The 14,304-nt window shown below is 30.7% G+C and overlaps 2 protein-coding genes across 6 annotated transcripts; one reads left to right on the forward strand and one right to left on the reverse strand.

Annotated features, from left to right (window-relative positions):
- Nucleotides 1-1,261: 1,261 nt before the first annotated feature.
- Nucleotides 1,262-6,165, reverse strand: LOC113872236 (oxidation resistance protein 1-like). Of its 4 annotated transcripts, none has more exons than XM_027509631.1 (8): nt 5,976-6,165; nt 3,952-4,391; nt 3,778-3,850; nt 3,567-3,647; nt 3,409-3,472; nt 2,451-2,538; nt 2,247-2,331; nt 1,262-1,763 (listed from the first exon to the last, which is right to left on the reverse strand). In XM_027509631.1, exons 1-8 carry the CDS (start codon nt 6,051-6,053, stop codon nt 1,725-1,727), a joined length of 948 nt encoding a protein of 315 aa, XP_027365432.1. In that variant the 5' UTR covers nt 6,054-6,165; the 3' UTR covers nt 1,262-1,724. The 4 variants fall into 4 exon arrangements, with proteins under 4 accessions (XP_027365432.1, XP_027365433.1, XP_027365434.1 ...); XM_027509632.1 differs by having other exon boundaries at nt 2,529-2,538; nt 5,976-6,159; XM_027509633.1 differs by having other exon boundaries at nt 3,952-4,386; nt 5,976-6,100.
- A 5,551-nt stretch (nt 6,166-11,716) lies between these two features.
- Nucleotides 11,717-13,468, forward strand: LOC113873216 (cysteine-rich repeat secretory protein 3-like). 2 transcript variants are annotated; one of them, XM_027511255.1, is made up of 3 exons: nt 11,717-12,716; nt 12,971-13,082; nt 13,206-13,468. In XM_027511255.1, the coding sequence occupies exons 1-3, from the start codon at nt 11,930-11,932 to the stop codon at nt 13,276-13,278; spliced, it is 972 nt and encodes a 323-aa protein (XP_027367056.1). In that variant the 5' UTR covers nt 11,717-11,929; the 3' UTR covers nt 13,279-13,468. The 2 variants fall into 2 exon arrangements, with proteins under 2 accessions (XP_027367056.1, XP_027367057.1); XM_027511256.1 differs by having other exon boundaries at nt 12,971-13,078.
- Nucleotides 13,469-14,304: the final 836 nt, after the last annotated feature.

The raw sequence follows: 14,304 nt of genomic DNA on the forward strand, positions 1-14,304 counted from the left end.
TTTTTGATTAAACTCAAATAGCATGTAATTTATATAGCCGAACACATCTAATGAAATAAAATTTAGGTTATTGTTATTTACTTTTTTAAAATAATCGATCTCACTAAATAGAATAAGACTCATTTTAAATGACTATTTCAAATATATTCTTACATGTTATTGATTTATTAGTACTAATACAAAGCTATATATGCTTAGGGTTCATTTGAATTGCCTTAATTCTATATATATTACACTTATTAATTATTATACAACAGTCATTTATTATCATACCACACTTATTAAAAATAACTAATTAATAATTGACTCAGAAGAAAATATTACAATCATTTAATCACTTTTAATTCCCAATAATTCCTCAATGAAATTATTCAAACTTGATTTTTAAATTTTTTTCTATATAAAATCAAAGTAACTATTTATTATATTTCATCACAAAAAATATTAGATTAACAAACTTTATAATTTTGAAGAGGAAATTTAAAAAATAAATTGGTTAATTTACTTATAGAAAATGGTGAAAAATATCATTTTTTATTGAGTTTAAAATATGTTGGCATTCAGACAAACTTCAAATATGGATTATTGTTCCTGCCCTGCTTCACACTTCGTCCCGTAAAATAGAACAATTTATTATCATTGGCTTTCAGTTCTTGAAATATTAAGATATAAATGATTTATGTGATACTCAGTTATATTCAAAAGCATTTTTTTTATTAGAGCTGGCAAATCAAGCTGTTCAGCCTATTTGGGCAAGTCCAGTAGCCACTTTGGGTAAGCCCACGGCGAGTAAAGGATTTAGCAGGCCGGACTGAAAAGACTTAAATATAATCCGAGCTCGCAAAGATATGGCCCAAAAAGGGTAAAGCCCAATTGAACAGACCCATTTTGCCATCTTTATTTTTTATAATGCCTTATTTAGTTACAATTTTATTTTAGAATGGCGTAACAATAATTGTCAACCTAAAAAAAACACCCACATTTACACAGTAAGGCCCGAGTTCAGAAATAATGAAACTATTAGACAAAATTTAAAGAATAAGAGCTACCTGAATGCACCAAATACTAGAAGGGAATTATTATAAGTTGCCCAAAAGCTCATCGGCAATTGTTTTAATTTTATTTTTTTTTACAGTAGAAACTTCAATCACTTAAATATTAATAAGTAAAGAATGACCTCATAAAAGATCAAACGAGTTTTGTTACAGTGAACGCTTAAAAGACACCAATTGAATATCTTGATAGTTGTACATAGTGCAACTAGAACATAGTTCCCTTTCCCCACCAAACTTTAGATATCCACAGCCATTAGAGAGTAGTGACACTGCCTTACACAATCCATTAAATGATTGGCCTCTAGTTTGTTTAGTTTTTCAAATCAAGCAGTAAAATCAATGTTATATTAGTAGCTACAGAGTTGTGGGAAACCCAAATTTGAAGGTAAAATAGCCTAGTTAGTGCTTTATTTCTTAGATGTTAAATGTGTGAATTCCATCCCTTACACTAAACAACCTTGTGGTTGGACCATCTCACTACCACAAACCCAAACTTTTACCGAATGGAATTTCAAGCATTCAAAATACTAACAACAACTGGGGGCATGTCTGAAAGTAACAGTACATTAAAATGATCAACACTCAAGGGTAATCTAAACTACATCCAAAGAGTAGAATAAAAATAGAGGAGGGAAAGGCACTTCTTTTGGACATCCAAATAAAAGCATCTTAGCCTTGAAAAGGGGACGGATGAGTAAAACCCCACAACTGCACATAATAGAAATATGGTGAATAAATCATCCCACTGTAGCTTTATATATAAATAAATGGAGAACAATAGGTATTAGAAACGAGCAATGGGGAAAATCAATGCATGATATATACTGAACTACAGCAGGTAATGTGGAGTTTACACAATGAAGATGTAACTGCTGATATTATCATGGCTATCCATTTAGGTTGGGAAAAATCAAAATCCATTTCTGCATACGAATTTGGTATCGTGAGTACCTTTTTCTTACAGAGAAACTGATTTCAGTGCCATTTGTTTCCAAAATATGCCAGTTATCAGAAATATTAAATTTTGCCAATGGTGACAGTTTAGATGGAGGGGGGAGGGAGAGGGGGAAGGGTTAGCAGCCTAGTACACAAAAGCTAATTCAAAATGAGCAGTAGCAGCCAGCAGGGGATGAAAGCCCCTTAAAAATTTGTTTTAAGCTAGAAAACAAACGTCAGTAGTAAGAATATTACCTCAACATTCTTCAACTCAAACTCTGGCCTATGAGCTAGACATGCATTTCCAAATGTGTCACAAGGTCCACTAGTTCCAGTTAACCTTTTCAATTTCAACAAGAAGGACACATTCAAGAAGAGATTCCACGTGGTACTTCAACTACCATTAAAATGTACTGAACTGCAAAACTACGCATTACTGCATCACTAATAAGCACTTACAAATCTTCCTCTAAGCATAAAGCATAATTACCCCCACCACCGAGTGCAAGTAAGTCACTCAAACACATGTAGTAGTACCTGTTGGCACCTGCATATATATATAAAATCAGACCACAAGTTCAAAAGAAAAAGAGTTAGAAGCTTGTCATACTTAAAATAGAAGTTGAGAGCTTGTACCCTGAATAAAGATAATTTAGTTGTTTCTAATTTATAAGTAGGGTAAAGTAGTAATGATTCCTAATAGTTGCCATTTCCATCCCCTAATTAGCCTAACCTATCATCAATTGTCAAAGCTCCAGACACCAAAACACCCAAAATTTGAACCAGTAGGTGGTGACAAATTAATATTTTCTTTCCTTCCTTTATTTACCTTCTCCCCCAATGCATACATTGTCAATTCCTAAGTACAATGGTCAAAAATATAAAAACAAATTAACATACTTGTGGGAAAATGCTTTTTTTATATTTTTAAAGGAAACAATTCAAAAGGTTATGATCAATAAGCATACAATTATCAGTGAAGAGTTCATATTTGCAAAGCACAGTGAATAACAATATTTGCATTGTATATTAGAAATCAAGATTGAATAATAACCACATGTTGATCCCAAACCAGTCTCATTACTAATTTGCTACTAACTAGAAGAGGACATGCAAGAGGTGATAATGAGCTAGTCAGTCAATAGGATTCATTTATATTACACTCCAAATAGATTATTCTCGTGGTAAGTTTACAACAAGCTTCCACATCATACAAAGTCAGGTCCTAGTGCATGAATATTAATAACTGAGATACCAAAATTAATAAAAGATGTTACCCTAAAACGTGTAAATGTCACTCTTGCTGATATGAACTTGTCAACTTATTCTCAAGCTAGACAATACATCAATTATGACATTTGCTTAGTTCAACATCTTGCTACCAAGTATTATGTATTTTCACAATCAGAACCCTTACCAGTAGGTCGAAACAGCCTTGGCTGACCATATACAGTTGTAAAGACAAAAGTTTGGTTTGTTCCCTATCACCACCATAGAGCAAATGAAATCATACTTCAAGATGAAGAAGTTCCTTTACAAAGAAGTATTATTTATGAAAAAAGAGAGTTGTCCTACTTGATATTTTCGCTTTGTTGTAGGTTTTAAGGGACAGTCTAGTAGCCCACCAAACACCGCACCTTGCCTATCTCCCACAATCTAACAGTTTTGCAAAATAGACAATAAATCCATTTTCAACAATAGACCTTACACCTTAATCTGCAACTAGTAAATATCATATGCACACCATATCAGGAAAAATACATTTAATTCTGAAAGGTTGACATACCAGCAAACCAGGACAAGAAAGCTCAGCACTCTTGCGAATAAGTGTACGAAGTGAGACTCCATGTTTTAACGTACTGCCCTTAATTTAAAAATAAAAATTGTTGAATCAACATCTCAAAGCAATAGAAAAATACTGTTCAACGTATGAACTTAAAAAATTACAGAGCAAAGTTACCTATAAAGTAAGACCCACTGGCGTCCTTTCACTATATTAGGTAGGCATGATTCAAAAAATTCATACAATTCCGGAGATATAAAAACAGAGTCATCAGTAAGATTGAGTGAAGACTTCTTTGATGTATTTGGTGTTTGCTGCTCATTTGCTTCTTCAAAAACTTCAGAACTGCTACTGCTCCTTCTAGAGGTATGAACTTCATTAATATTATCATCTTTCAATAAATCAATGCTATTGCACATGGAGCTACAATCAACATAATTATCCATTGGAATATCCTGATACTCAAAATGTTCATAATTATATCCAGCAGATGCTGATCGAATTGGTTTACGATCGTGTTGATGCTCACTTGTCTTTGGTCCATCAAAGCTGATTGAAGGGATAATGTAAGATAAATATGAAGACAAAGGTTTACCCTCTTTAGAATAGGGACTATCCTACACAAATAAAAACCTCATATCAAAGATTAAATAAAAATAGAAAGCAAGGATAAGGTGATTAACTGATTATTCTTCAACTTGAAATGTGTAGACTTAATTAGCATAAGGTTTCTATGATGCAGGGAATTTGAATTGCATTCTTTGAACTTCATCTTGATTGGTTAGTTAGATGAAAAAAGGAAAATATCCATTTTTTATTTTCTTTGTCATCTTCTCTCTACTCATGAGAGAGAGGTGTAACGGGTGTAGGGAAAGCATAGACATCAGACATTTATGAGGAAAAAATATATTGAAGCTTGGTGATGCACCTAAATATTGAAATGAATTAAACCTAGGTACAAGTACGAGGCAATCATATTCTAAATGAAGCTTATCAACCACTAGAAAATTCCATCTTTCTATCATGATAAGATAGAAGGTTTTCAGGCCTAAAGAGACCATACAGTTAAGAACGCATGTGTATGTGTGCATACAAAGCACAAAAGGCAAAGGTAGAAAAGTAAACCAGTGACGGGATCCATCTTTGCTGAAATTCTGTGCTGATCTAAATCTATGACAACATATAACATAAAATAATCCTATAATCTAACGAATCTAAACTAACAGCAACATAACACAAAAACACAAACTATCACTTACCTCAAGTTGCATTACAAAGACAACGTCAAAGAGCATCAATGGCAAACCCACACAATGTGAACAAAATTATAAGAGGATAACTTTCAATAATTCTTTAATTGATAAGCTGAGGAGGGTCTATTTACAGGTCATATTCCCTAGGCAGTAAGACACGAAAGAACAACTAAAAACAAACCTAATATTATTTAACTCCTTAGGGTGTTGAGCATGGACAACGACATGCTCTTCATCTAATCAAGTATTGTTCACACGATGACAACAACAGAATCAACCTTGATAGGAGAGCTCAAGTAAAGTATATAGAGTTATATACACAAAGATAAGTTGGAATCTTCCTCCTGGTTTCATTTTGTACCATCCCAGCACAATAAATTATGTTACATAGCACAGAAAACCAATTTATATTATCCAGAACTAGCAGCCAGTCAAATGCAGCTCACAGGACACAGGCCATACCAAATATATATTATATATACTACCAGAGACAAAGGTGGCAGATTACTAACCGTTACTACTGTACACATCAAAAGTCACAAAACTAAATTTCTCCCGTGAATACAAAACAGTCAAGAACACCCATATACTTGGGGACAATTCAGATTAGCATTAAAATTTACCTTCCAAACGTTGAAGAAATGAAATACTTATGAATGTTGTTCTTTACCATGTTTATTTTGGTGCATTTGACTCAAAAACTGAGACCCATGGTGAAAAAGAATGAAGCCACTCAACCAAGGATTCAGATTTTAGCAGAGATCAGATCTAACATTAAGCGCAAAAGTGATCAAAGCTTGTATGAAAGGAAAAAATTAACAGTGTCCCAAGCTCAGATTTTTTTTTTTTTAATAATAATAGGAATAACAAAAACAACCAAGAATAGCCAAATCGCAGATCATATAATAAAAGAAAAAAAAAACACTTTTTTTGGGGAAAAAAAGTTACCGGTGGGGAAGAGGAGTTGGGAGAATTGGTAAAGAGATGGGAAAGTTTCTGTGTGACTTTGTCTTTGAGAGAATGCATGTTGGAGGAATGAGTTATGAATATGATTCCATGAAATTAAAAGGGTTTGAGTGAGAATTGACAATGGAAGAGGGAAGAAGGGAGGAAGAGTCGGTGGTGGTGGAAGGGAACGCGACAAGAAAAGGAAAGAAAGAAAAGAAAGACAAACGATAACGTAACTTCGGCAAAGTTGATTGGTTGATGCGACACAGATTTGTTTACGCGTCATCACAGCGTTAAATTAACATTAATCGTTACACTGCATTCCCATAAATACTCCATTTTTTATACTTTTGATATCATTTTTAACTTTTTTTTAATGTACGTATAAAGATATAAGTTAAAAAATTAAAAATTATAGTATTTTTATTATGTGTCTTAAAATACAGATTAAAAATTTAAATGCAAAATATTATAAATTATAAAATAATAATAATCATATAAAAAATTTTAAAAAGTAAAAATATAGGAAGATAAGATTTGAAATGAAAATTTGAATTTATAAAAAAGTAAAATTTTTAAGCCAATTTTGAAAGTAATAAAAGCTACAAGTTTGTCAAAAATGCATAAAATAATATAAAAATGAAAATAGTGAATAGGTTAAAAATATTAAATAATAATAATGTCCGGAGTTATGAAAAAAAAAGTACAACAAAAATTGACTTTAAAACAAGAGTTCACAATTATAATATAAAAATCCATAAAATATATTTTAGTTAAATTTAATTTATTGATGTAAAAAAATTATACTTTATGTTTTTTTTTAATAAAGTATTATGTTTGTCTTTAAATGTAAAATAATTATATATAAACTAGGATATTAATACAATAATTAAAAAAATTAATGCAAATATAAAGTTTTTGTTTTGTTTTGTGTGTGAGCTTTATTTCATGATTATGCTTGACTGTCTTAATTGTAATTTTCCGCAATCAACTCCTATGAAGAAGCACTGTCGATATCATTAAATATTTTATTTATTCTAATGTGTTTTTTTTATTATTATTAAAATTCCTTTTCTACCTTGCCTTAGAGCAATTACTTGACCACTATTTTTCGTCAACCTATATTCGAATTTAGTGTTTTAAATACATTGAAAGATTCAACGATATGATATTTATTTAGTTTTTTTTAGTATTTAGTTTAACATATTTTGTATAGTTCATATTCTGCACTTAAAAAATTTAAATATTAATGTTATTAATTGTATTGCGTTTAATCCATATTATTGAAACGTTTGTTTCTATTCTAATATTGTTTTGGTGAACAATATTTTTAGTTTAATACAACATTAAAATACATATAGTATTAGACCCTACATTATTGAAATGCAGCTTATAATGTGACAACTTTTCTGAATTTATCCGTAATAATGTGGAATGGTTGTTCGTCAATTAAGGATTATAAGAAACGCTCGTAAAAAAGGGGAGAGCAAGAATGAATGAGTTGGACTTTTAATTTTATTTTTGGGGTCAAAGTTGGACGTAACTGTCTGGTATCCATACACGGCTCTACCCTTAATTGGGTCACACTGTACTTAGTTAGCCCATTGAGAGTTTTAAATTTTTGGAAAATATATATTTAGGCCCAATTAATCTTGAAACAACCCCCCCCCCCCCCCCCATTGATAAAATGATTGATGAATCTGTCATTTTTTTTATTATAAATTTAATTTTTATAGTACATTTAAAATAATAAAAGTGTCTACAAAATAATAATACTTGAAATAAGCTCAAATCAGGTGATAATGACATGGAACAATGAAAAAATAGTAATAGTGAAAATGAAGAATAAAATTTCAAAAGAAAAGAATGTTGTTCTAAATTTTGAAATACAAATAAAAAATAATTAAAATTATTGTTTAAAGTATTTAAAAATAAAATTTTGTTAATCTCAGTTTTTAGGATTGAATTTAAACGTCCATAAATAAAAAATTTATGAAAAAGGTACGCAATTATTGTATTAAAGTTATAAAAATATAATAAATACTTTTTTTTCTAATAACATTTTATTATTATTAATTATTTGTTATCGATTCTAAAAGTTAAAGTTAACAAAATTTTTAAAAATAATAAGGTGTAAAAGAAAGTGTAAAAAAGCAATAATCTTAATTAATTATAAAATAGTGTGACATTGATGCACAAATTAATGTGGGCATGTGGGGTGGTTGATTAGATTCATTTGAATTTAGTGTATATTATTTCTCTTTGAATGGTTAAACATGGGTTCATTTTTTAGGTCCAAAAGACGTGTTTAGCAGCTATATTGGAGTATATGAGCTTTATATGCTAATATTTTTATAAATAATATGAGCTATGGCACCAAACTACTTTTTAACAAGTTCATAACATTTAATTTAATATGATAATAATTAAGTTGCATTCTGCAGATGCAATGTACTATTAGCATTTAATGGTGAACAGGAACGTGTTATGTTGGATCTTTGGCTCTTTCGCAATTGGAAACCAACTAAACACGAAAGCTAATGCCAACACAATGATATTTAGCGATTGTTTGTTGCATGTGACATATATATGAAGGTTTTTATACTTTATAGTATAACACGTTAAATATTTAACTATTATAAATGTTTTTGTTTGGTTTAAGTTGGTAATTCAACCATCAATCTATATACTTTTGGTATACAAAATGATCAATATTTATATTAAGTCAATTTTTTTTATACTTGTGGCATGTGATATCGTTTTTAGACAGTACAACTTTCCTTTTTAAAATATTTTAATTAAAAAGTTTAGATAATCTAATTATAGTAATTAGTTTAATTAAAAAGATCAGTGACAAACCAGATTATTGATAATATATAAGTTAGTTTTTGGTGACATTTAAAATACATAGAAAGTAACATCGAGAGGTAATGAATTTATTAAAAGGGAGCTCTAATAACAACATATAATTTACAATTACTTTAAGTGTTTTTGGCTGCACCAAAAATCACTTGGAATCGATTTTTTAACCTACAACTTTACTCATTGATTTTAATTATTTTATTTTATATGTAAGTCAGAAACAAAAAAAAAAATCATTAAAAGGAAAAATTGTTTAAAATATAATTTCACCTTTTATTCATTTGCTACATTGTCAATGTACAATTTTAGTTTATATTTTCAATCAATTCTGACATCTCAATGTTTTAAATTAATGACTCGGTCTATAAATAAATATTAAATTTTGTACATACATTATTATATATATATATATATATATATATATTTTATCAGGTTTAATATATACCAGAATATATAAAAGCCTAATTTCATACTCAAATTTTATTAATAAAATAATCGATTAAGTTTTTCTTTTTATTCAAATCCAATCAATAGCAAAATCATAATCACAGAATTTATAACACCATTTACGTGATTCATTAAAGTAAGTTCTTATTCCATAATGCATGTCTTAAACTCTTAACTACTTGACTTGAAAAACGAATTTAAGAAACTCTTTGTGAAAGAAAATTAAACAAATATCATAACTACAACAATTAAAATAAAGAAAATATTAAAGTAAAATGAAATTGTATTAAAAATCTAAAATCATAGATTAGTCATAAAAGAGAGACTACAAAGCTTATTAATACTCTAATAACTATTCCAACCACTATCATGGAGTACCTTTATTGTTACTAGCTCCTCCGGAGATCATAATTGTCCTTCCACGATGTTTTGTGTTTATTATTATTATTATTATTGTTGTTGTTGTTATTGAGAAGAAGTTGGAGTTGAAATTACGCTGAGAAAGGAAACTTGTCAGCAAAATAAATAAACAAATAAAAGTTTTGATTATGAGTGTTTGATTTAATTTATTTTTTTCAAATGTACCTAGATTTAAGCATTCCAACTCAAATGCAGTTGCATATTATAAATTTATATTATATTTTAAAAATTTCACAATATTTAAATTAGTAATTTGTATAATAAATAAATAAATATTCACTTGTACAAATAATAAATAAATATTTTATTAATACAAATTTCAAATAAAATTAATAATTAATATATTTGTAAATGAATGTTTTTTATAATTATCAAAAAAATATTGGTAATTTTTTATTAAAAAATAAAGATGATTAAAATAATTATAAGTAAACTTTTTTTATTTGTTAAATTCAGAATAAAATTTCTATTCAAGAATAGTTAAGTTGGTTGTTGCTTATATTATTAAAATTAAGTTATTATTATTTTTTAAATATTTTAGAAATATATGTTTACACATTAGAAATAATTCTTCTATCGTTTAAATGAATCAATTCTTTCGTACTCATCAATTTTTATACTATTATTTATAACATAATTAAACTTTTTAATGTTATTATTTTAAAAGCCATCAATGAATATTAGCTACCGACACACCACTTGAACAATAGCACAGAAAATTGTCTGAATTCAATCTGTTTTAGTTTAAAAAAGGAAACATGCCAGCTAAAGTACTCTTCTAATTTGTCAACTTCTCATATCATGATCTTAGCCACCCATATCTTTGTGATGGATGCAGTTTCTTTTACAATTAACAATAATACAAAGAAAATTACAGAATCAAGATGTAGACAAAGTAATTGCAGTGGTTTACTAGTTTTTTCTAAAAGAAAAAAATTTTAAAATTATTCCAGAGTTTAAAACAGTATCTACTGTTTGACAATGCTATAAAATATCTATTATTCTGAAATTGATAGGGACGGTGGCGTTAAGGTGTAATAATAAGGTGTATTACGAGCCAATGGCTTTGAAAGAATTAGATTTATTATTATCTACAATATATTGATACAATACGCCTATGCATAAGATACTTATTTAAATAAGTGTAAAAAATCATAAAACATAATGAATATAATTACAATTTAAATTAAGAATATATTACTTGAAAATTATTAAAAGTAATCATCATAAGTCACTACCCATCATCTTCTCAAGCATAATCTATGAAAAGAATGGCTTTTACTTTAGATTCAGCAAGAAATAATGTTTTTCCGTTTTTATGATTCTATCTTATCTTACACTTGCTTTTGTCTCTTGCATGCGATTACATTAATTTTTGGAACTATATATATCGGTGAAGATACAAATATGTATCTGATACAGATACGTGTGAAATAAATGCAAATATTGATGCTTGATAAATTGTGGTTGACAGCAATATTCGTAGTAAAGTAAGAGACATACATATTTCAAATTTTAAGCTCTACATTTCCTTATACACTTAATAATAATAGGTACTAAAAAAACAAGTCATTGCATGTGGCCTATATACCAGAATGGTAGAATTAAAAAAAAAAAGTACAAAGTTTCTGACGCGTAGTTGAATTCAAATCCTTGATAAAGCACAATGTGACACAGTCAAACTGCATGTTGTTCTCTCCTACCAAAATCAGATTCCTTTCTCTTCATGCACTCCAAAACCAAAACCTTCTCTTCAGAGGGGGAATATTTTTCCCCACTACTCTCAAAGCATAGATAATTCAACCACTTTTGTTTTCATTCTCTTCAAATATTAGAAAAAACTATTCACTATTTTCAAAAAATATTATACCCCTTTTTAAAAAATTAAAACTCATTTTCTCTAAGCTATTAGAGAGAGGAGAGAGAGGAGAGAGAGTACAGTTTGTGCACAACTACAGAGGCCATCCATCCATCCAAAGGAAAGTGAATCCCAAGGACACTAAAACCACAACGTAGAGTCACTCACTCGACCACAGCGACCCAAATCCTTTTCCCTCCTGATTCACCAAAAAGCACAACAAAAATCCAAGTATCAACCACAACCCTTGATTCTTCTTTTCCTCAATCACACTCTCATACCACAACACACTCTTCAAGTTTCATTTTTTCCCTCAAAATTTGCCATGATTTGATCCATCTCAAGTCACAACACCTCACACACCTAAATGGGGTTTCCCAGAAAGTCCTTGTTCCTCCTCTTGTTCCTGGTTTTGTTCACAAATCTTGAGCCATCCCAACTTGCTGAATCTGCTTCTGATTTCACCACCTTGGTCTACAAGGGTTGTTCAAAGGAAACTTTTACAGATCCAAATGGGGTATATTCTCAAGCCCTTTCTGCACTCTTTGGCTCATTGGTTTCGCAATCCACCAAAGGCAAGTTTTTTAAGGCCACCACTGGCAGTGGCCAAACCACCATCACCGGGCTCTTCCAATGCAGAGGGGATCTCACAAACTCTGATTGCTACAACTGTGTCAGCAGGCTCCCAGTTCTCTCTGACAAGCTTTGTGGCAAGACCATAGCTGCAAGGGTCCAGTTACTAGGTTGTTACATGCTGTACGAGGTTGCTGGGTTTGCACAAATCTCTGGGATGCAAATTCTTTACAAGACTTGTGGGGTAACCAATGCAGCTGGAAGTGGGTTTGAGGAGAGAAGAGACACTGCATTCTCTGTGATGGAAAATGGGGTGGTTTCTGGACATGGCTTTTATGCCACCAGCTACCAGTCTTTGTATGTGATGGGACAGTGTGAGGGAGATGTTAGCGATTCAGATTGTGGGGATTGTGTGAAGAGTGCTGTGCAGAGAGCTCAGGTTGAATGTGGCAGTTCCATTTCAGGCCAAGTCTATTTGCACAAGTGCTTCATTAGTTATAGTTACTACCCGAACGGGGTTCCAAGAGGACACTCTTCATCTGCAGCATCTTCCTCTTCTTCTTACTCCTCTTCTTCTTCTGGTAATAACTAATACCAAGGCACTCAGAACCAAAAGAGATTAGAATGGCATAAATTTTGGCTGAAAAGAAAGTATCAATTTTTATCGTCATGTTATATTTCAGATAATGTGTTTTCGCTTTTGTCCATTTCTCATGCACATAGCTTAATTTTGTGATACCACTGCCTAGTTGTCCCAATGGTCAAAGCAATGGCTACTCAATTTAAATAATCTTCGAACTGTTTAATGATATGTGGCTAATTGATGCAATGGCAGGGCAAAATACAGGAAAGACAGTGGCTATAATATTAGGAGGGGCAGCTGGGGTGGCGTTTTTGGTTATATGTTTGCTATTTGCTAGGAGTTTGATGAAGAAACATGATGGTAGGTCTTATGCATAGATAGCTATATGGAATGGATGGTTTTTTTTTTATTACTCAATCTATTCTTTTTAATTCTATTCAGCCTATATTTTGATTCATTCATTTTACAACATCATTTTCTTGCACAGATTATTGACAGTAGAAGATGGCTGGCTGAGGAGGCACAAATCTTCATGCAGTGGATTGTTTCTATATATATAGCTTTTGGATGAAAGAGATGGAAAACTTCTGGTAATTAGACTTCAGCAGATAGAGAAGGAATCTAGGACGGTTTAATGTGGGGACTACTAATTGTTGTAGGTAGGTAAGAAGATTTTGTTGTGAAGAAGGTGTAATTAGCTCATGAAAGTGAGGAATTTTTTACAGCACAAGAGAAAACAAATATACCTAGAGGAATGAATGTCTGTTCATCCTGAATGGATGAAAATTTTGCGCCTACCCCTTTATCCATGTGAATGATTCTTTTTCTCTTTTCCCTCCTCTCTATGTTATTGAGTTGAGTCTCCATTTTCTTCAATAACTTTAACTTTTCAAAAAGTTGCGCCTCCCTCTCTCTTCCCTTCTAGGCTTCCCCTCTCCAACTAAGATGTTTTGTTTTTTGTGTTGATGTTAGACAATGACAGATACACAACTTCATCTTCAAGTCAATATCAATTAACTAAGCATTTAGATTACCGAGGGGTGAAGAAAAAGTTGGCACAGTATTTGGGGGGTTTGTTATGTTGCATTAACCTGAAAAGTATGTTATAAACAAAGACATTGAAGCGTTTAGCGTTGGCATGGCATGTGCCTTGAGTTTTCTGCTTTCCTCCCTCGCTCTTTACATGGTATTTCGAAAATGCTGTTGTTTGGCCTATTTGCTGTTTCTTTCCTCAGAAATATTTGAGGAGAAAAAGGAAATTGAACCATAAATATTACATTCAAGCTATGCATTTTTTTTTTTGTAGAGTTAGCATTGTAAATTGTCTTGTGGAACATTAATATGCAATATGCTGAGCCATTTACGCTTCAACATATGGTATATTCTTTGTTTAAACATGTACATTAATAAAATTTAAAGGGAAGAAAAGTTGTTCAGTTCTACAATTAAGGTATAAGTCTCCAGAATCAAACTTAATATCCTTTTTAACAATCGAATCAATATTCATTGGTTCATATTCATAAAAATTTATTGAAGAAATAGTAGCTTTTGGACCTTCCACTAATAAATATTGTTCAAAATGGTTA

The sequence above is a fragment of the Abrus precatorius genome, unplaced genomic scaffold (genome assembly GCF_003935025.1).
Source record: "Abrus precatorius isolate BTA unplaced genomic scaffold, Abrus_2018 Scaffold7, whole genome shotgun sequence".
NCBI classification, from domain to species: domain Eukaryota; kingdom Viridiplantae; phylum Streptophyta; class Magnoliopsida; order Fabales; family Fabaceae; genus Abrus; species Abrus precatorius.